Source organism: Peromyscus maniculatus, chromosome 17, assembly GCF_049852395.1.
Source record: "Peromyscus maniculatus bairdii isolate BWxNUB_F1_BW_parent chromosome 17, HU_Pman_BW_mat_3.1, whole genome shotgun sequence".
Classification (NCBI taxonomy): Eukaryota; Metazoa; Chordata; class Mammalia; order Rodentia; family Cricetidae; genus Peromyscus; species Peromyscus maniculatus.
This window is the reverse complement of record NC_134868.1, coordinates 27705054-27729407: the sequence shown is the minus strand read 5'-3', so window position 1 is coordinate 27729407 and position 24354 is coordinate 27705054. Positions and strand designations below refer to the sequence as shown.

Here is a 24354-nt window from a genome sequence, read left to right as displayed (position 1 = left end):
TGCCATTGACACCCTATATTGAAAGAATATTAAATGACTAGGATTATTTTTATGTGTACGAGGTCCACTGAAGATAGAAACTTTGTCCTAACAGTCTGGGAGAACTTCTAAATGAAAGGTAACTATGAAACAGCCTCCAAGGGCTAGGATGTACTGAGCCAAGTTGTCTTCACCAAGCTGTATCAACTGTTCCCACTAGAAAATCTTCATGACTCAGAAATTAACCAAGAACAATAAACAATCTGGTGATAGTACTGGAGAACTAGGACACATGAGAACTTACTGTTTTTCCAATTTTATTTATTTAAATGAACTTGAATCTCTCTAGAGGTTCAGAATGGGCTAGAACAAGCAAATAGAAAATAGCAAGTTGACTATGAATCCTAGAGGAACATATTGGGGACAGTAGAGTTTATTCCTAGAGCAATTTGAAGTTTAAAATAAGACTCGTGGGTGATTCTGATTTACAATGGCCAGTTTCCAATCATAACAATGGTAAGTTCACGATAATAAAATAACCTGGGCTGGGGTGACGGCTCAGTAGGTAGAGCTCCTGGTGCACAAGAGTGAGGATCTGAGTTCGGATCTCCAGCACCCAAGAAAAATTCAGGCATAGCTGGACCTGGAACCCAATCACTGTGGAGTGGTGGAGACGAGAGAGCCACGGGGCCTTCTACCCAGCCAGCCTAGCAGGTTCAGCAAGAGATCCTGTCTCAAAGCAACTAAGGAATGAAAGGATAAAGCATGGCACCCGATGCCCTCCTCTGTACTCAGAGCACTCGAGTGTGTGCACAGAGATCAAGACAGACAGACAGACCACATACATACAAAACACACACACATATACAAAATTTGGGGGTACTATCTTTTTCTTCATAAGCCCTGATTTAAATGACCTTTTCACTCATTCTTCAGTTTTTCATGTATTAAGTCTAAACACCTGGAAACAGACCATGAAACATTAGAAATGCAGATACTCCCTGACCTATGATGCGGCTACATCCTGATAACACCATCAAGAGTTGAAAGTACTGTAAGTTGAAAATGCAGAATGCATCTTGATAGATTTAACACACCCAACGCCACAGCTTAGAAGCATGGTACACTTATAGAATATTTGTTGTTTACCAGCCTAACCTGAACTTCATAATCGTCTCCTTCCTCCCTCTCCCTCTCCCTCTCCCTCTCCCTCTCCCTCTCCCTCTCCCTCTCCCTCTCCCTCTCCCTCTCCCTCTCCCTCTCCCTCTCCCTCTCTTTCACTCTCTGATGACTAGACCTGGGGCTCTGCTCTTACCTCCCAACATCATGAGCAAGTGTTATACTGCAAATCACTGGCTAAGGAAAAGATCACACTACAGAAACCAAAGTATGGTTCATCCTGAGTTATACACCTTTTGAACCATGGCGAAGTTGAAAAATCACCAGCTAAATCATCATGTCAGGGGCCCTCCATTAGATGAGCTTGTAGTCTAGTAAAGAAGACAGTAACACACAAGCAACTAAACAAATACAAAACTAAAGGAAATCTTCATGAAGGAAATAAACAAGAAATAAAAATGAAAAGTGAGGTTGGGAAACTAGAGAAAATGTTCTTCAGAACTTTGGGGGATTTTCTAAAATGCATCATTTGCACTTAAACCTAAAGGATAAAAAGCAGCCAACAAGTGAGGAGTATTTTGGACAGCAATAACTATGCATGTATAACCTTGAGGTGGCACAGCACTGCTCTGCTTGCGAACTGAAAGGAAATCAAAACAGTCATTGAATCCTGGATAAAGGAGAGCAGGAATGGTATCAGATGACTGGACAGTTAGCTAGGGAGATATCCATGTGAGTACAAGATGGAAAAAAAATGAGAATAAATTTTACCCAGAAAAATGAGAGTATAAATAATAATCAAAACATCCTTCAATTTTTAACTGGATATTCAGCATACTAATATTCCGGAAACATTTTCTATTTCTAACCATTAAAAACATAGTAACATATATGTTCCTATATCTTGAAGCACTGCTTTCATTTTCTACTTCTAAATAAATCATACACATTTCATTTTTTTTATTTATACACATTTCTGGTAGAAAGAAAAAAAATGAATCTTGCTTTTCATCTATTTTGAAAAATCTCTGATTTTTTTAAGTAATATGTCTAGACCATTTATATTTAATGTAGTTATTGACCTGGTTTAATTGAAGCTTATCTTGTTAGGTGTTTTCTATTTACTCCACCTGTTCTTCATTCATGGAGCAGCTACCATGACTGAATACAGACTTCCTTTGTGTCAGTGATTCTTTACATTCATGCTAACTCACACCAAACTGTTAGCAATGTTTTACCTCACTGCCTTCTTATGGCCACCTCTTCCTCCATGCTCCATCACAGGCGAGCTCGCAGACAGGCATGGGCTTTTCCTTCCTTGGAGGTATCCATCTTTCCTTGAATTTCTGGTTTTCTTCATAGTGACTTCAGTCCTCTATAATGTTATAAGTGTTTATATTTTCAGGCTTCTTCTTGTCAGCTCAAGAGTGACTCTGTCCTCAGATGTCTACACGTAGATGTTCTGTCTTAGTTTAAGCTATTATATCTGGGTGGAGTTTCAACAACTGAAATCATGTCTTAGAATGGTAATTCTAAGAGCTAGAAATCTGAAGTTAAGGTACTAACATGGTTGGATCCTTGCAAGGGCCCTCTTCCAGATTTCAAATAACCAACTTCTTGTGTCCCTACAGAAAAGACAGAAAAACAACAAAGCTATTTCAGAGGTGTGTTTGTAAGGTGCTAGTCTCAGTCATGATGTTCTAGACTGCTGACCCTCCCAAGGGCTTCTCCTCCAAAAGTCACGAATTTATAAGAAATTCATCATATGAATTTGGGGAATATAAATAGCCAATCCGTGCTGTTCCCCTCACAATAATGTTAAAAATGAAAACATATCAAGTTACTAAAGTAGTTTCAATTCAAGTATACCAAAGTCATCAATACATAGAAAACTCTATCTCCAAATAGAAAGTTCTGGCGGACAAAAAAAAAAGTACTGGTTTTCGACAAAGAAAATATTCACAAATGTAGTTATAGAAAATATTTAAAAGATAACAAGAGACAGAATGGTTCTTAAAACATGGCTAGTATGAAACAAAATTATTATTTTGTTATTATTTAACATAATAAAATAGCATTAACACAATTGATCGACTGAAAGTTCTTTTAAAATTAGGTTTAAGTTTTTCAAGATAGCGTTGAAATATTAAATATAAAACTCAAGATACTGAGCTAGGTGGCAGTGGTGCACGCCTTTAATCCCAGCACTCGGGAGGCAGAGCCAGACAGATCTCTGTGAGTTTGAGGGAAGCCTGGTCTGCAGAGATCCAGGACAGGCACCAAAACTACACAGAGAAACTCTGTCTCAGAAAGAAAAGAAAAGAAAAACTCAAGATATTGCTGGATATTGGATTTTAAATGGTGTCTTGATTTATCTTCCAGATCACCCCGGGAAGCAAGGCGGCAGCTGCCAACCTGTGTCCTGGAGATGTCATCCTGGCTATTGATGGCTTCGGTACGGAGTCCATGACCCATGCTGATGCACAGGACAGGATTAAAGCAGCATCATATCAACTGTGTCTCAAGATTGACAGGTGTGCCTTGGCTAATGGGGTCAAAACTTGATCTGTGTTTTCAGGAAAACCCAAACCAGGGCTCTAAATGATCTCAGCTACATCATGAGAAATGTCACAGACCTAGAATTTTGGTGGAGTTTTTGTTTGTTTGGTTTTTTTTGTTGTTGTTGTTGTTGTTGTTTTTTAATGTAACAGCCACTTTATTCTTGTATTCATTGAAATTGGTCAATCTATCATGTGTGAATGAACCAATTTTCAAGAACAAAATTCTCTGAAATATCAAAATTAAAATGGTGCAGAGGAATGACTCCTTCATATAGTAGCCCAGTGACTTCACTGTGAAAATAATTACAGCCATGAAAACACAAAGCAGAATGAACAGCTGGACCACAGTACTGTGGGATAGAATAGGGTTGAAAGATGCTCTTTAAAGACCCTCTGGATTTGCCCCAATGTGGCCATGTTAAATTTGATTGTTAATTTCCCTTATACTGTAGGCTGTTTTGTACGTATTCATCCTAAGAGACCACCACGAGGTGTGGGAAATATATGTATGTCTAGTAAATATGCAGGTATTTCTAGCCTATTTCCCAAAGTTGAAATTTAAACCCAACTTCTTGTCATGAGAGCCTTGATATAAAGCTGAAAATGGTTATAGTGTCCTTTTCATGTAATGATCACATTGCTGCTATACCCACAATCATCCACTAATACAGAAGACTCAATCCATTATCCATCTATAACCTTCATGGAGTAAAATAGATTCTCTTCTATCTGTGCCTATGCTTCTGAGCCACTGACACCTGAGAGCTGGACCAACCACAGCTCTTGGATGCCAGTCTCTCCCTGGCTCCTGTGGCAGCCTTAGGAGGATACAAGAGAAGAGAGAGCCACCGAGCTTGCCTCTTGGTGTCTGTGGTGTGTCTCTAAGTGTCCCTCTTCTGTTGTTCTTACACACACTTGGAGACATACTTTCTCCAGAATCCACACCATGCACTTAATCTGTTCTCGCATCCTCAAAAAGACACTAAAAATATATAAGACTAACAAAATGGGAATATACAGAATAAGCAAAAACTAAATTCTTCTGGCTTAAATCACTGAAGGTTGCTAGTATTTTTCACAAACAGAATGGGAAATAATGTATATTTAAAAAGGAGTGCCATTTGGATTTAGAGTTTACAAACTTGGTTTTATTTGCAGGGCGGAAACCCGCTTATGGTCTCCACAGGTGTCTGAAGACGGAAAAGCACATCCTTTCAAAATAAATTTAGAAGCTGAACCACAGGTAGGAAGTTCAGAGGGAACGCTATCACATCACATCTTCTGTTCAAGGGTGGGGGAAGTGAGAAACCTAAGAATCAGAACAAGTCACCTGGGAAGCCACGACTGGGCTCCACTCTCTTAGGTTAACTTACATGATTCATGTTTTCCTACATCCAGGGAAAAACAGAGAGTACCTAGGAAGGTATCTCTTTAAATGTCAAGTATATTCTCTGCTGGGCATGTTAGCATATGTCTGTAATCCCAGAACTTGGGAGACAGGTGGGATTGAGGCAAGGTTGATGCCAGTCTAGAATAGACAGGAAGTTCCAGGCCAGCCAGGGTTTACAGATTGAAACCACGACACACACAAAATGGGAGAAAACCCACTTTCTCATTCAGAACAATTTGACCAAGTCTGTATGGAGTTCACTTTTCTTTTTCTTTTCTTTTTTCCTTTCTTTTCATTTCTTGTGATAAGACTTCTGCTGAATAAATGGCCGTGGTATAATCTGAGAACTTTACATTGTTTAAATAAAGCAAAATAAAGCCCAGGCTGGGCCATTCAAAATGGGTGGCTCTAATCTAATAATTAATAGTTATTGTAATCTTCAATCCTGTAAGGTCTTTGCACGGGTCTTATTTGGACACCCTTCTTTAATTCTCAGTTCTGACGATCTATAATTAAATTTACCTTACGGAAAACGAATTGAATTTTGTTATCACAGAGATACTCTATGTGTGTGGCTAACTTATAAAAAGATAAAAGATTTTTCCCTTGAGGCAAGCCTGTCTCATGAGCCACATGAATCTAATCATCTGAGGTTTATCTGGCTGTGTTCACTTTCAGAAACCACCACCACCCCCACCCCAAAAAAAAAAACAAAAAACTAAAATCGAATCAAACCTCAATTATAATACACTGGAAAACTCTAATTAAGAACAGGGTTTTTCAACCTCTCCTTAGAAGCTGCCAAGGCTTAGAGATACAAAGATACGTGTTTAATATCACCTTTGAAACAAGCACTTTCATTAAGATGGTAGATACTTCCAGCGTGTGGTTTTCTACAGACCTAACGAAGACTGTCTGAGAATACATTTGTAATTCACGCCTCAGCACTCTTCTCCTTGGCAGGTTCACCGGCTCCATGTTTTCTCCCTGCCCCAGTAAGCCTCCATTTTCTCTTTATAAAATAGACCTAGCACAACATAAGTACGAGTGTCTCATAGACTCCCCAAAGATTTCAATAAGACAATATAGGCAAAGGCCTGAAGCTAGTCAAACAGGTACGAGTTCTTATGCTTAAGTGTTTTCTCCCGTCAACCCCCAAGCTGTGGCAGAAGCCTCCCCGGGTTTCTTGACAGTATGCACCTGTTTACAGAAGGGCTTCCTGTCTTCGCTGTCACTGTATGACAAGGAAGAGTCCCCTTCTCATGACTATTGCAAAGGTCCTTATAAATCGTGCTCCTTCAAAGCTTTATGTTAGTTAAAATACGGCCCCCTCCCAGCCCACACACAGAAAAGGAAACACAGTATGTATTCTTTAAAGGGAAGGGTTTATAAGATCCTTGACCTAGCTTTTGACTAAAAGGGAAGTCAAGAGTCTGTGCCTAAAAATTATGAGCCAAAGGAGAGAGAAGGGGCCTCGAGGAAAGTAAGCAAGATCCAGAACATTCTCAAGACAGGAGCCATGTGTCTGTTCTCATGAGGAAGCCATGAGACTTCCCCAGGCGTAGCCAGCAGCAAGCACCCAGTACATTGCAGACTAATGAGGTAAAGGGATGGAGGACAAACTGTATTTCCTAGCAATGACCAGGATGGGTCCTGGGGACCAGTTCTCAGAATGCCTACTGCCTCCAGCTGTTAAGTTCTGTGTGATCTTGGAAGGTGAGTGGCATATTTAGGTCAGGAAAAAAAAAAAAAAAAAAAACTTTCATTCTTCAAAGTAAGTGAGCAAATGCTGAAAAAGAAGGGAGAGGTAATATAGATGGACAATCCCACCTTGAAACTGCTTAGGACCAGAAGCTTCAGGTAAATTTACAGTGTTTGCATATACACAGTGAGATACTTTAGCGAAGAGACTCAAACCTAAACACAAAATTTATTTTTGCCTTATTTTTTTTTCACACCTTGATACATAGGCTGGGGGGGGGGGGTGGGGAATGAGGCCTCCTGTTTAGTTAGGACCCATTGCTTGAGACCAGGCATGGAATTTTCCACTTACAACATACCATTGCTCAAAATCTCTCTCTTTTCAGAACAGTTTGGATTTCTGGGTTTTAGTTTAGAGACATCCAACCTGTTAACATAGCAAAAACTTCTAAAAGCCATTGGTGGCTCACCCTGGCATGGGAGGGTCCTTTACGTTGGTGACTGGCAGTACCTCCAATGAGCACTTCATTTGATATAAGGAGAGGTTAGATGAAACACAGCATTCTAGACACATCTCTGTCATGTATACATAGTCCTTTGCAGTAATGCACACACTGACTTACTTCCCACACGTACCAGTTTGTCATTTAGAGGCAACAGAAGTGAAAACGGAGACCTGTGTGGCCCTTGTGCACACATCTGTTGACTGTCCAGACTTGGAGTCTCTAGAGTGCATTGGGTGAAATTCCCATTTCTTTGTCCACTCATAGCACACATCAGTCATCATATTGCATGCACCCTTTTGCAAATGACTTCCCTGTTCCAGATGTATCCTTGTTTTTAAAGCTCTAACTCACCAATATGAGATGTAAGGGCTGGGGGAACTAAACAGGTTTAATCAGTGGGCCAAACCCCGGGTGATACTTCATCACAATGGCCATTCCTACCCTAGTAAGGATTTACTAAAGCAAGATGTACTTAAGTCATGATGGGAGTCTGAGCTTTGCTACCATCTCTTAAGAATTTAGAGTTGGAGGGGCTGGAGAGATGGCTCAGAGGTTAAGAGCACTGCTTGCTCTTCCAAAAGTCCTGAGTTCAATTCCCAGCAACTACATGGTGGCTCACAATCATCTGTAGTGAGATCTGGTGCCCTCAAAAAAAAAAAATTTAAAGTCGATGGTAATTCCTGATCTGGAGTGAGAAAAGAGATCTCTCTTGCAAATCTGTATGCATAAAAATATAACTATTATTTTCCCAAGAATTAGCTTCTAAGGCATCATTCTAATTTTAAATATTCCGGCCTCTTGTTAGTCATTTTATTAGCTTGGATATCCTGAACTTAAGGGTTAGATTACACTTTTTTATTTATTTGTTTATTTTAAAATCTTCAAATAAAGAAAAGGAAATGAGTTTCTTTCTTTCTTTTTTTAAGTGAAAAAGGTGAGGATTAGGTTAACAACTGTAGCAGGCACTCAGATGGCGCCTCTTAAAATTCCATTCATTTGAGTCATGCCTACTCCTTACTGGCTCCCTCTCCAAGAAGCCAGCCTTTGAGGGGCTCAGAGATAAGAACAAGTTCAGCTCTCCTAATCATCAAAGGGTTTCCCCTTGTGCCGCTTTTCAGCCAACATGACTAGTTCACATGGCACAGGCATTTGGTGCGCAAAGCAGCTGAATTTCAGTGGAGCTCGGCCATCTGACAGTCCTGGTTACAGCACAGAGAGAGCTTTTCTTCGGACAGATTTGCGACTTTTGCATTTAGAGAAAAACACTAACGTTTAAGTAATACACTGCCTTAGGGAAAGATTTACTTTTCCCCCTTACTGAGAACTGGGTAAATAGAGCACTTTTCTGGAAAGCAGAGATGCGTCAGTTGGGGAGACAAAGGGCATCAGCCTACTACGATGCTACCCCAGGTGAATGGCAAAATGCCAACCAACAATAGAAATTGAGTTCTTGTTTCTCAACCCAAGTCAAATTGTTATAGTAAGTATTGTGACCTTTGGTATGGGACAAAATATTCTTTCTGATTTTAAACATACTATCTACTCACTGAAAGTGAAACACTGTGTACCAGTATCTAAGACCACAGCCAAATAATAGCATGTTGATAAATACATATATACATAGGTTTTTTTTCCCTCTAAGTTTAGACTTGGGGGACTTTTTCTTACACAATTATAACAGTTGATATAAAATTTTAATGGCTAGATTTTTTTTCATCTTTCCATGCTATCACTAAATAGAGAAGTTTTGTTTTTATAGATTCAGGTTTGAGTCTTATGCTTCTAAAGGACCTTAGAACTTGTTCAGGTCTGTTTCCAGCAACTGAATGAATCCTTGAGTCTGGCTGTCTGTGAGAGGACTCTTGACATTTTTCTAAACAAGGCATCGCTCTAGATGGGCATGTTGTTAGTCCTTCTTCAAAGCTTCCTTTCTCAAAGCAAATTGTTACTTTCATTCCTGCTTAATATCAGCCCGACAACTCAAAGATATGATGTACCTATCATAGCAAAAATAGATACTTTTTAGAAACAAACCAACAAAGGCTCTTATCTAAGCAGGAAGAACATTATGCCCATGTCTTTGTAAAGTACTGTGTCTTCCTATTAAAGAGGTACTTACATGTGCAGCCAGCTTGTTTTCCGAAAACTAACTTCAATCTCCAATGTTTTGGTAACTGGAAGGAGCTAAACAAAGGGAGCTCTCGTACACATTTCCCCTGGAGTTCCTCTAACGGGGAGTAAACACGTGAAGCCCATCACTAGAGGAAAATGACCGTTTCAAGTGTGGCTTTGTTTTCCATTTGAAGGGTGGGCATGAGTGGATAGCTTCATCAATCCCAGGCGCGAAGATATAGATCCATTGCCTCACTTTGACTTGATCAAATATTTGCTCGTTTTGCATCATGGGTTTCTTGCTTCCCTGCAGTTTTCATATGAAAGATTTAGAAAAATGGTAGGTAAATGAGAGAAAGAAAGTGTATGAGTCAGACCCCCTGCTTCCGATGAAGACGGTAATGGCCTTGACCCTTTATCTATGAGCAACGTCATCAAGTAAGATGTTGGGTGAACTGACTTTGAGTGTTGTCCTTGTCTGAGTCATTTCTAGGACTTGGGGGGCTACTGCCAAGAACCCCATTTTTCTGGTATTGGTGGCATTCCATCAGATGCACATCTTTCACCCCAACTGTTTTAACATTTCACTCCTTCAACATAAGCCCCTAATATCTAAAAACCTTATTTTAAAATTGAGAATTAATTTGAACGACTACTTTTTGTTAAGGTAAGAATTATTTGATGGCTTTCTCTGGGTGGAATAAACACAAACGCAGGAATAGACAAACTGCTATATAAAAATTTTGTGTTGCATGTGCTTTTCCGAGAAAAGGAAAAAAAGAAAATAATTAAAGTGGACTAGCAGGCACCTAATTGGCTTTGTCTTTTGATTCTGTTTGACCATCAACAATGATGTAAGACTTGGACAGAATGCTGCCTCTCTGTGCCATTGTTAAATCTCTTGTTTAACTTTGGTGTATACACTTCATTGTGCTTTGGGGAACAACTCTAGAAGCCCATAAACTAACGCTTTGCAAAGCCTAAACAAGAATGCTTAAGCCTGGGTTAGAAAGACCTCCTTTTATGATGTGAGAGGAACGTAAGAGGATTTGTCTGTTAACCAATCATACATTTCTAATGTGAGAAAGAGAGACAGAGAAAGACAGAGAGACAAAGAGAAACCAAAACTGAAAGTCACAAAGGAAAACCTTGGAGCTGGCTAGCGATGTACTGTCATTTGGAAGCCCTACTGGGGATTCTGAATGCACAAATGCCTTCAGATGAGCTGGTCCCTTTGTAAGACAATCACCATCCATGCTTATTCATTATCTGAAGGCTTACAAAATGACAACTGAAGGCAGATACTTTCTTCCCCAATCAAGCCATCATAGTAAATTATTGTAAATGCCACACTATTCACCAAGATTTTTAAGACATTTCATACTTCCGTTCCGGGGGGAAAAAAAAATCAACAAAGCTTGAATGGCTTGTTATCCTGACTGACTTACTCTATAATTAGCATGGAAGATTTATAATCCATCAAAGCTAAATTGGGCGATTAGCCTCTGTCTTCTTCTTATCAAAAAGAGTTACAAAGGCTCAAGCCATGAGTACTGTCATTACTTACAATTATTTCCAGCACACTTTTTCAAGCCATGATAATGGTTAATCAAAATGGTAATGACAAAACACAGCCAATCCAAATTAAAAATCAGCTCATCACCCTGGGACTGTACAACTATGTAAATGTTTGCACACAGTTTTATGTGTTATGTGACTCAATGCTGGGACATTTCTAAAACTATGTTTGGTGGTTCCAATACTCTTTCTACCAAGTGGCAGCAAGAATAATGTCATCCAGCCAGTGCCTCAGCATCAAGCTATTCTCGTAGATGAAAAAAGGTATATGAACAAGGTATTAGTCAGTCTAATAACACTGTGCAATCATAGGCTAAGCTGTATTCAACTTAAACCTTTTGAGCTTCAGGAAACTGTTGATACATGTGTCCAAGCTTGAGGGGACAAAGAACCTGTCCTTCATATCATCAGAGATTCTCAGGTCTCATGACATTGGGGACAGATGGATAAATGACTCAGTAGCTAGTAACTGAAGCTGTGCCCATTTGCACAGTCATAACTAATTTTTAACATGGTCAGTTTTAACATGGTCAATAGGCCTATATGGGGAAACATTTCAAATAATTATGCATGATTTCAAATCTATGTGCAACACTGACTGCACATTCATAGAAGAAATGAAGACTATAAAGATGGGTGTAGCTACTTCTGCTGAGTAGACTCATTTGTACAGAGCACAGTCTTATGAGTATTTTAGCATCCCTACCAGTTTCGTTTGGTGCTTCTAAGACAAAAGTGAACAGCTTCAAAAACTATCCATGGGCTGGAGAGATGGCTCAGAGGTTAAGAGCACTAGCTGTTCTTCCAGTGGTCTTGAGTTCAATTCCCAGCAACCACATGGTGGCTCACAACCATCTTTGATGAGATTTGGTGCCCTCTTATGGTGTGCAGGCATACATATAGGCAGAACACTGTTTACATAATAAACAAATAAATTTTAAAAAAAAAAGAAAGAAAACTATCCATGTATTCAAAACTAGAAAATATTATTTCTACACATAGGTTGTTGATTCGGGTATGTTTCAAACTCAAGGCTTGAGACACTGCTGTGTGGTCCTGTTCATTGAGCAACAGAGTGAAAAATCTGATTTTAATTTTATATATATATATATATATATATATATATATAGAGAGAGAGAGAGAGAGAGAGAGAGAGAGAGATGTTGATATCACATCTCTAAATTCCTTTCATTTGTCCCCCAAAAAAGGGACAACCATTCTTTAAACATACATGTGTCATTATCACAATAAAAGAAAGAAATTCTATTTGTATGTTCCTACTTTTATAAGTTCTTCTCATTCTCCTTGCTTTTTAAAAGTACAGCCACACTCAAATTAATGATTGGGCCTTGTTGATTGTAAGTGATGATTAATTGGGTCTTGTCATTGTGAATATTTTTAAAAGCAAAATAAGAATCTGTGCCTCGATAAGTTTAAATGATTCACTGTAGTGATTCACAACTGCTCATTTACCTGCTGATTTTTTATTCTCTCACTTGGAGGGAAATTCATTAAGCCTGGTGGTAGCAGGCTTTCCTGAGGTGTGCTGGACCCTAGGTTCTGTCACCAGTACCACAAAAGCAAGAGTGTATTTATAGAGAAGAAAACACATGTAACCTCAGCTGGAGAGAATATTAAATCTGGCAAATTTTTTTTCTAAACTAAAAATCTTCTCATAATACACTGTTTTTGAGTTTCATAAAAGAAGTAGAGGAAGCCAGAAGAAGAGAAGGCCAGACAGTGCTTGAATTTTGAGATATCAGATGAGGTCTGGTCCATTGCATCTAGCATTTGGTCGATGAATGTAGCATGTGTAAATTACAGAGACATGAGAGAAAGATGGACCCTAATTCCTCTCCTAACCATTTCGCTAATTCTATAGCAGGTAACGATGCCTTAATTAACAACAGCGTTGCTGACGGGTTTGTTCATTAACTGCTTTGTTGTGCGTTCTGTGGCTCTGTGTGTTTTGTCTGCCATGTACAGGAATTCAAACCCATTGGTACCGCGCACAACAGAAGGGCCCAGCCTTTCGTTGCAGCTGCAAATATTGATGACAAAAGACAGGTAGTGAGCGCTTCCTATAACTCACCAATTGGGCTCTATTCAACTAGCAATATCCAAGACGCACTGCATGGACAGCTGCGGGGTCTCATCCCCAGTTCACCTCAAAAGTAAGTACTGAAGCTCAGTTCTGGCCAGTGTTCTTCATGATGTGCTTCCTTTCCTGACGCCCAGTGCTTGCCGTTTCCTCCTTTCCTTTCTAGAAGGTACTACTGCACTTTTGTTTTTAAAGAGAAGCATCTAGAACTTGGCTCTAATTGTTCTGGAGCCGGTCAGCCAGTTCCTGAATATTTGGTAGCTATGAGGCTTTTTAAAAAGAAGAAAAGGAAAGGGAAAAAAAGGGAATCTCTGGTTCCGTCATCACCCTTCTTAGTCATGTCGATATTCAGTGGTAAATCATCCTCTCCGCAGAATTCTCATGGATTTACTTTTTGCCTCAAAAGAGCAAGCCACCACTGAGGGATTTTTCTTTAACCCTTTGTTTTTTACAGGATGTGAACTACTTTGAACACAAGCACAATATTCGGCCCAAACCTTTCATAATTCCAGGCCGAACCAGGTCATCAATTCTGAGATTGTGAAGTTTGAAAAGCATGTTGCTTTACTCAATCCTTACTAATCACCCAGAAAAGTAACTTCTAGGTGTCTGAAGTGACTTTTCATTGCAAAGCTTATTTCAGAAGAGAAAAGAAGCAACTCACTTAGCAGAGAACACTAGCCAGATAGCATTCGTTACTGAGGGTAAATATTGACCAACTGGCAGGGCTGTGAGATTTTATGTGATCACCATGTGTATTTATAACTAGTGCCCCAGAAGCTCTGAGGATCCCATCCAGAACACAGTGACCTTTGAGACAGGCAGATGTACTCTGTCCCACGTCAGGAAAGCCTAGCCTGCAGAAACAAACAACAAACAAACAAACAAACAAAACAAACCCAGCCCCAGGTAGTGGCAAGGGGAAGCCAGGATTGCCTCAAGTGATTGGCAGACTTTGGCCGTCCACCTCAGTGCCTGCTTCTCTTTGCTCCTTCAAACCTACCATTTTGGCCCTTATATAAGAACAGCTGTTCATGCATATGGATCCTTGCAAAGGAAGAAAGGCTCCTTGAGACAGAAAGTTTCTATCTGGTGAAAATCAATATAATTTGAGAGAAGGAAAGCAGTGACTGTAAGTATTGCTGACTCTTACGGAATACGTTGTATAAACCATATTAACAATGACGAACAAAATCTAAAGTCCTTACCTGTCAGTCAGAGAAGTGACTGTAGCTACACAGTCTTTTCCAGAATCTCCTCTGAAAGTTGAACCTGAACTTCAGCTGAAAGGAATACCAAAATCACAACTTCAGGAAACCTCAAACCCATCACTCTGACCTTCAGTTAGTTAACCCAAGGACGCTGTTGATCAGACCAGGTGGATCCTAATGGGTTAGAAATGCTGCATAATGGTTTACATCAGGTGCCCCAAACTGGTAGCCCATAGGTGACCTCATACCATAGGTGCAATTTATTTTGCCCTCCCACCTGTTCACTATATGTGGGAGTTAATTAAATACCTTTACATGCCAGCTTATTGAAATGCGCATCACTGTTAAGCACCTGTCAACTGGTCCATTTTATAACTATGTGACTGACCCTGTAGGGACTTAACTCCTGTGGCTAGTAAATCGTTACATAATATATGACTTTGAAGTGTAGACCCTTCAATAAGCTACAAGAAGGGCCAGAAGATAGTCTCCAAATAAACCACACAGTTTTCATAATGTCAGACACAGAAAGAAATGTGGGAGAAAGAGGCTAAGAAAGCTGCGGTGCCATATGAAGTGTCTTTGTGGGACTGGCTCCACGTTTTCTCCACAGAACCTAGAAATGAGCCTGGAACATAACAAACAGTGTATGCTCACCACATGCTCATTGGATAAAGGATTAAAATCCTAAGAGTGCTCAGTGCTAGCCGCTCTCCCCTCTCCACCTTTCAGCTCTACACCATCCTCTTTGTTACCTTGTACCCATTCCTTTTTCTCCTTTTTCCCCCTTTTTCCCAATGCTACCCCTACGACACTCCACCTTCAGTCACATAACACACCATATTAAAAGTTAAAAATGCTCAGGGCAGTGGTGGCACACGCTTTTAATCCCAGCGCTCGGGAGGCAGAGGCAGGTGGATTTCTGTGAGTTCAAGGCCAGCCTGGTCTACAGAGCTAGTTCTAGGACAGCCAGGACTACACAAAGAAACCCTGTCTTGGGGGGGAGTTAAAAATGCTATTTTATTGTTAGATAGATAGATAGATAGATAGATAGATAGATAGATAGATAGATAGATAGATAGATAGATCCAATATATAGCTAAATATATTGAGTAAAGACCTAGAACACATTTGATTGTACGAAATTCAAAGAAAGTCAGAGGGGCGTTCTTCTATGTTTTCATCTTAACTTTAACATGGCAACAAGGACAAACCATTTACAAGCTTGCCACTTGCAGATCCCTCTTAATACCACAGAATTTAGAAGAAAGGAATCCTCTAAAAATAGATACATAAATAAATAACAGGTACCTGTGTACAGATTCTAAAGAATAGTAGAAATGCCTCTCCATTCTTCCTTTCTTCCTCTGTCCCCTCACTATTTACTCTACCCTTGGAACTTTTTGCTCTCTCCCAGTGATCCAGTGATTTTTCCACGAGGTACAATTTTGTGAGGCTACATACCAAGCTACTACTGCACTGTGAATGAAAAACCTGTTTAATCTGAAGTAAAACAGGTGCAGTGGATTTAGGTGCCAATGTGCACAGTGTTTCCGTCCTAGCTCTGGCCGAGTTTGATGACTTCATCACAGTCGAAGCCATTTAAAGCACCAGCATCTTTATATCAAAATATGTGACATTTTTAAGTCAAAATTATAACTTACAATATGCACAAGATACTTTTATGGATCTGGATGTAAAAATGAAATGTTTCTGGGTAGCTTTAAGCAAGTTACAACCAGAAATCTGCCCTCCCTGCTGAAAGTCTGAACACCGTCTAAGGGAAGTTGGTTATCTGTAAAAAAAAAAAAAAAAAAAAAAAAAAACACCACCTGGGTTGTAAAGTATTTGAGGTCACCGTCCTCTTTACAGGTGATGCTGCCACATTACTAAGACAATCTCAAGAGATCAAACTAGTATTTGCATTCTGGGTCATTAAGGATAAGTCCCTGGACTCATGAGGATATTCCACAGTGCCTAGAGTCCCTGAGAACAATTTTATTGAAATTAACACAGGAACTCTTTTAACATTGTCTTGGATATTTATAAAAGGTCACTCTTGTTGATGTTACATCATTTCCTCCATTTAGTAGGCACAGGCCCCTAATTTATTAGTCACGGGACCCCAATTCAATGATAAAGGAAGGAGAAATAGAAGACACATCTTTGACAAATTAAAACCATATGCACATATATATCAATATACGATCCCTAATAGCAGAAAAATGCTGATTACACCTCAAAATAAAGGATATCTGTGAGTTCACATTGACGATAGCTTACCCAGCATCCAGCCTGATGCACAGGAAGCCAGAGAAGTTCTAAATCTTTCCTGAATGGGTCTGTTATGTTGGTCCCTCAAGATTTAACTCACTGTCTCAAACTCCCATTTTTCAAGTTCCTGAACCTCATTACACTTACGTCAACTCATTTAATCCTGACCAAACTGCTCTACAAGAGAAAATTTCCTTTTTTTTTTTTTTTTTTTTTTTTTTAGCAATTAAAGTCAATTTTAGGAGTTGGTGCTTAACCAAAAAAAAAAAGTGGTGAATAAGGCCACATGGCATTTTGGTATATGACTTAACTAATGACCTGGCTAAATTTTAAACAAATTCTCAACAGGCAGGAGTGAAAGGGATGGTGTAGGAAGTTGAATTGTGCAACACAAGACCCTAAAAAATAATTAACTTATTTACTGACAGTATTGTCCAAACTAACCAGGCTACAACATTGATTTAAAAAAAGAAAATCAGTACCCAGCATCCTTTTTGGGTTTAGTGTCTTCATTGGGCTGTAGTTAACAACAGTAGCCTTTTCAAGTAACTGTAAAGGTGGGGCCCCATATGTCACAGCTGAGATCACTGACTTTAAGACAATCACATCACATACATGTATGTGTCTCGGGTTCATGGCAACACTAACAGGCAATCATAACAGAGGTTTATGTTAATAGCTCCATATAGCTCGGTGATTGATTACTTAGCATGCCTGAGACCCTAGGTTCAATTCCCAGTACCAAGTTAATTATTACTAATTAATTAACAGATGCATGTCCGTTGTGGCTGGTTGCCAGTTCAGTTTCATAAAGCATACCAAATCGCCCTTGTCCTTGACTAGGATGACCAAACTCTATGATATTTTGAAAGTCCCTAATCCTTATCCTTAAAAGGAAATAAAAAAATATGCATGGAAATATGTGTGTGTGTGTGTCCACAATCTTGCATGAAACACCTCTGTGTGAAGGAAACAAACCTTAGCCTGGGGTAGCATCCAGATAATCTAAGATGACCTACTTGTTCTGTAATCATCAACTGCAAGGTGATGGGCATTTATTGACTGTTTCTAGTTCCTGTACGAAGTTATAGAACAGCTTTAAAAAAAAAGAAAAGAAAATAATATTCTTAACAGAATCAGTGAACAATAAGATGATGTATTGAAATGGCAAAGTACTGATAATATAGCTCAAAAATACAATCTTTAGTTAGCCTTACCCACAAGTTGCCAATTACTATTCAGTCAAGGCTTGCCTCTCTGATTGAAGTATGCTTGGTTTGAAATGTTCAGCCTAAATCTTCATGCTATATAGTGTTATTATGTGTGAAATACCACTCTTTATACTCTAATTATAAAATTGAGAGACATGAAAGGATTATCTAGCTAATGTCCCTCCACCATTTACCTGTGATACTGTCAGAAACCAAATTATTTGGCCTATTTTTTTAAAGGAGGAAAGACATTTGTCGTCTACCTGCTTTATGGACCCTTTCTACATGTTAACCTTCAACCTGACAGAATCAAGGCAACAAATGCAATATCACCAGCAACTTTTGGCTTTGTCCAAGTTTTTCGAGTGTGAATTTTTTTTCATCGTCCCTTTTAGACACACTTTAGACTGATGCAATCACCTCTTCCGTCCCCAATTCCTTCTCCCCTGTCTGTGTTTGTCCTCTGTGTTCTTCCGGTTCCTGTGTCCTCTCTGTGTAACCCCGTCATTAACACAGCGGCTGCAGCACTCCTTCTGGTATTGACGGTGGCAGTGGACGCAGCACGCCTTCTTCTGTCAGTACCGTTAGTACCATCTGCCCGGGGGACTTAAAGGTTGCGGCTAAGATGGCCCCTAACATTCCTTTGGAAATGGAACTTCCCGGTGTGAAGATTGTGCACGCCCAGTTTAACACACCTATGCAGTTGTACTCAGATGACAATATCATGGAAACACTTCAGGGTCAGGTTTCCACAGCTCTAGGGGAGACACCCTCGATGAGGTAATATGAGTCTTTCTGAACCTATGGGCATGTTGACTAAACGCATGGGCGATGTCTACTTTGATGGGGTCTTCTAGCGTTGTCTTGGTGGAAAGAAAGCTATGGGAAAGCTTCAAAGGAAAAAGAAAAAAAATGTATTGCAAACATTTAAGCCTGGTGTTGAAACTTCACTATGTAGATAATAGGGCAGATCGAAATAAAATGAAATCACATAAAGACCAAATGGATGTCTTTTGAAAGCTGCAATGTGCTTTATAAATGCCTGATTTAGTATTCTCAGCAGGGGCTTGTGAACGTACATCTGTCTTTTGTAAGTAAAAAGATGGAAGGCGGGGATTGAGAGAGTCCAAACGCTGTTATGAGATGATCCTTTCTCTTTCTCTAATTGAGGTGGAAAGGATTGTTTTGCCATTTAAAATGTTTGCATTTCATTAAGTTCTTATAAGCAAATGCTTCAAGCTGTTTAGTGAAGATATTCAATTCCGGTCAGTCTTTATTTTGACTAGTTTCTTCTTTGTTATTAATGTCTGTTCCAAGTACCTTTGCCACCAAGCTTTTCCAATTAAAAAGATTTATTATGGAATAAAATCGCACTGCTTCTTTTGGTATTATAAAATCACTTTCTATAAATTACTGTGATACTTGAGAATGCTATGTAGCAATATCTCAGAGTTGTCTCAGGGTTTATTCAGTGAGTTCATCCCAAAGTCATTTTGTAAAGAAATATATATACATATGATTATTTTAAAATATAACAGGTGATTAAAAGATACGCAGATAAATTTCTAGATGATACAATTCAATAACAAAGTATTTAGTGCCTAACAAGTAATATTATGATAATATTTTTTAATTGTTCATTATTAATGTATTTACTGAAAGCATAGTAAATAAAATTGCTCTCATTATTAATGTGACTATTAAAAATAGAACAGTCAGTTTAGCAAACATTGATGGAAGTTTCTGCATTGTGTTGTTTGAAACTCTGTCGGATGAATTTCATCAACTGATAAGTCATAAGAAATTTAGTTTTATATCAAAAAGGGGAATATTTAAACTTCTATGAGTGAGAAAAACCAAAATGAGCTCACTCCTCTATTGTGCCTGCTGTCTTTTTTTTTTTCTGAAAAGGGGGGGGGGCGCTATTTTGTTCACATCTATAATTATATGGCCATCAGACACAGGTCTTGTTTTTTAAACGACCGTGTCCTGACAGAGATCACCGATGTGAATTCCCATGGTATTTCTTGCATAGAGATTCACTTGAGAGTCACCCCTGCTCAGCACAGAGGATGATACTTGTTGTCCTGTTGCCTCCTCACGGGGCTCCGGATGATGCATCACCGACTGCATTTGTGTTTCAGTGAACCCACGGCCTCGGTACCCCCTCATTCAGATGTGTACCGCATGCTCCATGACAATCGGGACGAGCCAACTCCTCCCCGCCAGTCAGGCTCCTTCAGGGTGCTCCAGGAACTAGTGAACGACGGGTCTGGTGAGTCTCTGCCAGTGTCTACTGACGTATATGTAGAGGCCCTCGGATGGGTGGAGGAGGAGAAGAATTGAGCAACAGGGAATGGATGTCTGGATACTGGTTTTAGTCAGTATTAAGTGAGTCTTTGCTCAGGAGTTAGGGAAAGAAATTTCTGGACATGTCCAGGTATTCATGAAATGAAACTACTCATTCAAACAAAAAACTACTCATTCAAACAAAAAACACCAAAACCAAATTCTACCCATAGTAGTCAAGGGCCAGCATAGCTTATTAATCAGAAGATTTAGTTTTCAATGGATATTATAAGACTTCTCAGCCTCTTCCCCCACAACTCCTTAGAATATTATCAACCTTGAGGCAAAAAAAAAAAAAAAAAAAAAGCATGAAATGGCCGGGCTGTGGGTGGTGCACACCTTTTATCCAAGCACTCAAGAAGCAGAAGCAGGTGAATCTCTGAGTTCGAGGCCCATCTGGTCTACAGAGTGAGTTCCAAGACAGGAAAGCTACACAGAGAAACCCTGTTTCAAAACAAACAAACAAGAATTAATGTTAGGAAAAATTTCCAGAACAGCAGGGCTACACAAAGAAACCCTGTCCTGAAAAAACTGGGAGGAAACAAAAAAGCATGAAATGAAACCTGCTGTGGTCCTCAGTCTGGGCAAAGCACCTTGTATATAATACTACTAAGTTTCCACAATAACTCGGGAAGGTAGAAACTGTCATTTGCCCCAGTTGAGAAGTAAGAAACAGGCATAAGAAAAGTGGACTAGGATATGATCACACAACCAGTACGCAGGAGAGCTGACCTCTCACCGACTTCTGTTGACCTGTGGCTTGTACTTTAACCCATGCTTTTTCTCCCCCAAAAGATATATACTGCCCTCTAAGAGTCACACAAAAGGCAAAAATGCCTCCTCGGGATAGGTACAAAAATGGGAATTAAGTGTTGGTGGGGTTCTAGAAATAATAGCGAACTGGTGCATCAATAATGTGGATGTGAATGATGCAACCACGGTGGTATGCAGGACAGTTGCTCCTTAGAAAGTTCATTAAGAAAGGACCCAGAGCCAGGTGGCGGTGGCGCACGCCTTTAATCCCAACACTCAAGAGGCAGAGCCAGGCAGATCTCCATGAGTTCGAGGCCAGCCTGGGCTACAGAGCGAGATCCAGGACAGGTACCAAAATTACACAGAGAAACCCTGTCTTGAAAAAAAGTAAAATAAAATAAAAAATAAATATAAATAAATAAATAAAAAACAAGAAATGACCCAGGAATTCTGTGCCTAGACAGACATCTCAAAGCAGAAATGAAAACACACACTGGTACGATGGTATTCCAGTTATTTGCAAGGACCAAATAGATGAAAACATTCAAATACCCATTGAGACCCGAGTGGGTAAACAAAATGTGATAACATACCTGGGACACAATGTTACCCCACCTTTAAAAGGCATGAAATTCCGACCGATGCGAGACTATGGATGAACCTTGAAAGCGTTAAGATAGGTGAAAGAAACCGGACATAAAAGGAAAGATCTTGCTGGTTCTGTTTCTATGAGACATCTAGAACAGACCAATTTATAGGCAGAAAGGGGAGAAGAGGTTTCTAGGGTTGACAGGGAGGGGAAGAACACTTCCTATTTAGGGTTTACACAGTCTCCAGTTTCTGTCTGCAGATGACGAAAACGTGACAAATACACAGTGATATGCAGCAGGTGAGCTACGTTCTTAACAGTCACTGGGATGGTACATTTTATGGCATGGGTTTTTTTTCCCCTAAAGTGCCCTTTGCTCCTTCGGGCATCTTGCAACAGTTCCCAACAGCAGATTTTGTAAGTCATTTCATTTTAAAGGGGCCTGTTTCAGAACCCAGTCTCTCCTGCACCCACGGGCCCTGCTCCCTTTTGAAACCACGGTGCCGAGGCCGCTGCAGAATTCCTTGGGCTAAAGTGCACATTTTAAAATAGACTCCAAGCGCAAACCGGAGCCAGCTGTTCCCCACCATAAATGGAAACACTTTGTTTTTCAGATGATCGTCCTGCTGGAACTAGGAGCGTGAAGGCTCCGGTTACGAAAGTCCACGGCGGAGCTGGCGGTGCCCCGAGGATGCCGCTCTGCGACAAGTGTGGGAGCGGCATTGTGTATGTCTCACTTTCAACTCGGGAATTCACTTTGAGTCTTGCCGGCAGTTTTCCACGTCTTATACTTTTTAAACCTTTATGTAGAAAAGGGCAACTTTGAAAAAGTTAAATTTCTGTTCATTAACTTAAAATAGAACATCTACAACGCTGTAGCATATTTGGTCAGGATGCCTTAGTCATAACCTTAAAGTGGAGTAGAATGTGAGTCAGCAGTCTGTACCTTCAGAAATACTTTTTGGGAAAAAAAAAAAAAGACTCTACCCAAACGTGTACATGAAAACAATTTCCAAAAATTGTGACTTCTGCTTTGTAAGTTAACTTCATTAATATGTAATCTTTGAATACTTACTTTTCTGTATAGAAGAAAAACAAATGCATGGACCATTGGGTTGTGAGTTAAAATGCATTACGTGACCACTTATTTCAATTGTACAAATATCAAGATATCAATTTCTAAAAATACAGTCAGCTTCCATCGTCAAGAAAGCCCATGTGTGAAAAAGTCACCTTTGCTGATTCAGATTCTTCAAGTGAGTCACACCATCTTAAATGTGTTTCATGTGGCCACTTCTTCTATCCCTTTATCCGGTTCCCCAGGCACGAGTAGAGACAAAAATGTGTCTAGTTATCTAAGAGAGCAGTGAGAGGCGGGGGTCTTAGTTAGAACCGAGGGAAAGGAAGTAGGGGCGGGGGCAGAAAGAAAAGAGGGTGGTATGGCATCACCAAAAGTAATTATTGCTCCCAAACAAAAAGAAACCAAGTCCTGGGTTAAGGTAAATGCACCCAGTGGGTGCCAGGATAGAAAGTCAGCTGGGGAACTTCCAACAGTGCAGCCCATGGCCTGCCTCCAAGTACCCACATATATTATGGCTCCCACTTGTAAAGAAACTGGGGGGTGGAGCATGAGACTGGAACCCACGCAGACTGGAACCTCCCCTAAGTTACGCGTCTGAGACTCTGGAGACTATTCACACCTCAGTATCAGAGAGAAAGGTGATGCTGAGGCCGAGCTGTGCCATTGCCCAAGTGCCTGATGGGAAACTGCCGAGCTCACGGCAGCATCCTCTCCCTTTCTGGACTGGTCTCACCTGTATACCTGTGTCTTCTCCCCACAGAGGTGCCGTTGTCAAGGCCCGGGATAAGTACCGGCACCCCGAGTGCTTTGTGTGCGCTGACTGTGACCTCAACCTCAAGCAGAAGGGCTACTTCTTCGTGGAGGGGGAGCTGTACTGTGAGACCCACGCGAGAGCCCGTACGAGACCCCCAGAAGGCTACGACACCGTCACTCTGTACCCCAAAGCTTAAGCCCTTTGCAAATGAGGACACGCATGCACGCATGCACGCACCCACGCACATTTACACTGGCCGATGATATGGATGACTTTCACAGAAGGAACACAGTCCCCTCCCAATCTAAATGAAGCCAAGGCTTTTAGGCATGTATCTTATTGTCTAGCGAGGGGGGGGGGAATGGGGAGCCAAAGACCCACCTAGTGACAAAAAACAAGTATTACCTATGGTTTGTAACTCTTTATCTTTGGGGACAGCAATGGTGACATTTAAAGCAATAATGTTTCAATGTTACGCTCCACAAGTTCCATCTGTTAGACAACCATCCGATGTGGAAACACATGGATATTTGGGGGAGTCAAGTGGTTTTTTCCTCCAAAACTGCTTTTGATAATTGTAGTAAGTGGTGCCAAATAGCAATCTTGTACTCTAACAAAACCCGCAGGTGTCTGTGTCTGTTTTTCCTAACGTGCCTGTCAGGAAGACATTTCCAGGATTTCTCTGTTTTACATGCAAACAGCTGTATCACTGGATGACACAACCCAATAAACGCGTGAAGCATGTTTTTTAATTCACGGTGAAGTGGTAATCAGTGGGTTCATCATTTGAACAAGAGGACCACTCCTCTCTTAGCCTGGAAACTAACAAATATTTTAAGAAATCTGTGCCCTCGTCAGTTTTTATAGTTCAGTCTTTTGTGTGTATGGTAGGGGTTGGAATACGTTCATGGGGTAGGGGGCCTGGACAAGTGCGACCATGTTTGTGGAGGCCAGAGGTCACCCTTCACGTCATTCTTCAGGAGCCATCAATGTTGGGTTTTGAGACAAGATCTCCCCTGGGGACTCCGGGCTTGCTGATTCAGGTAGGATGAGTAGTCAGCAACCCAGGCATCTGCATCCCCAGG

At 40.3% G+C, this 24354-nt stretch overlaps 1 protein-coding gene across 3 annotated transcripts in view; it reads left to right on the top strand.

Moving 5' to 3' along the window:
- The window catches only part of Pdlim3 (PDZ and LIM domain 3), a 32562-nt gene extending 8537 nt beyond the window's left edge, over positions 1-24025 (top strand). Inside the window, exons 2-8 of one of the 3 annotated variants that reach the window (XM_006970877.4) lie at positions 3481-3632; positions 4818-4902; positions 13502-13569; positions 18260-18523; positions 19888-20018; positions 22049-22160; positions 23276-24025. In XM_006970877.4, the coding sequence (XP_006970939.1) occupies positions 3481-3632; positions 4818-4902; positions 13502-13569; positions 18260-18523; positions 19888-20018; positions 22049-22160; positions 23276-23465 (1002 nt within the window). In that variant the 3' untranslated portion in view covers positions 23466-24025. Of the gene's footprint in view, positions 1-3480; positions 3633-4817; positions 4903-12932; positions 13121-13501; positions 13570-18259; positions 18524-19887; positions 20019-22048; positions 22161-23275 lie in introns of all 3 variants that reach the window. The other 2 variants (XM_076553383.1, XM_006970878.4) reach the window with 2 other exon arrangements.
- Positions 24026-24354: the final 329 nt, after the last annotated feature.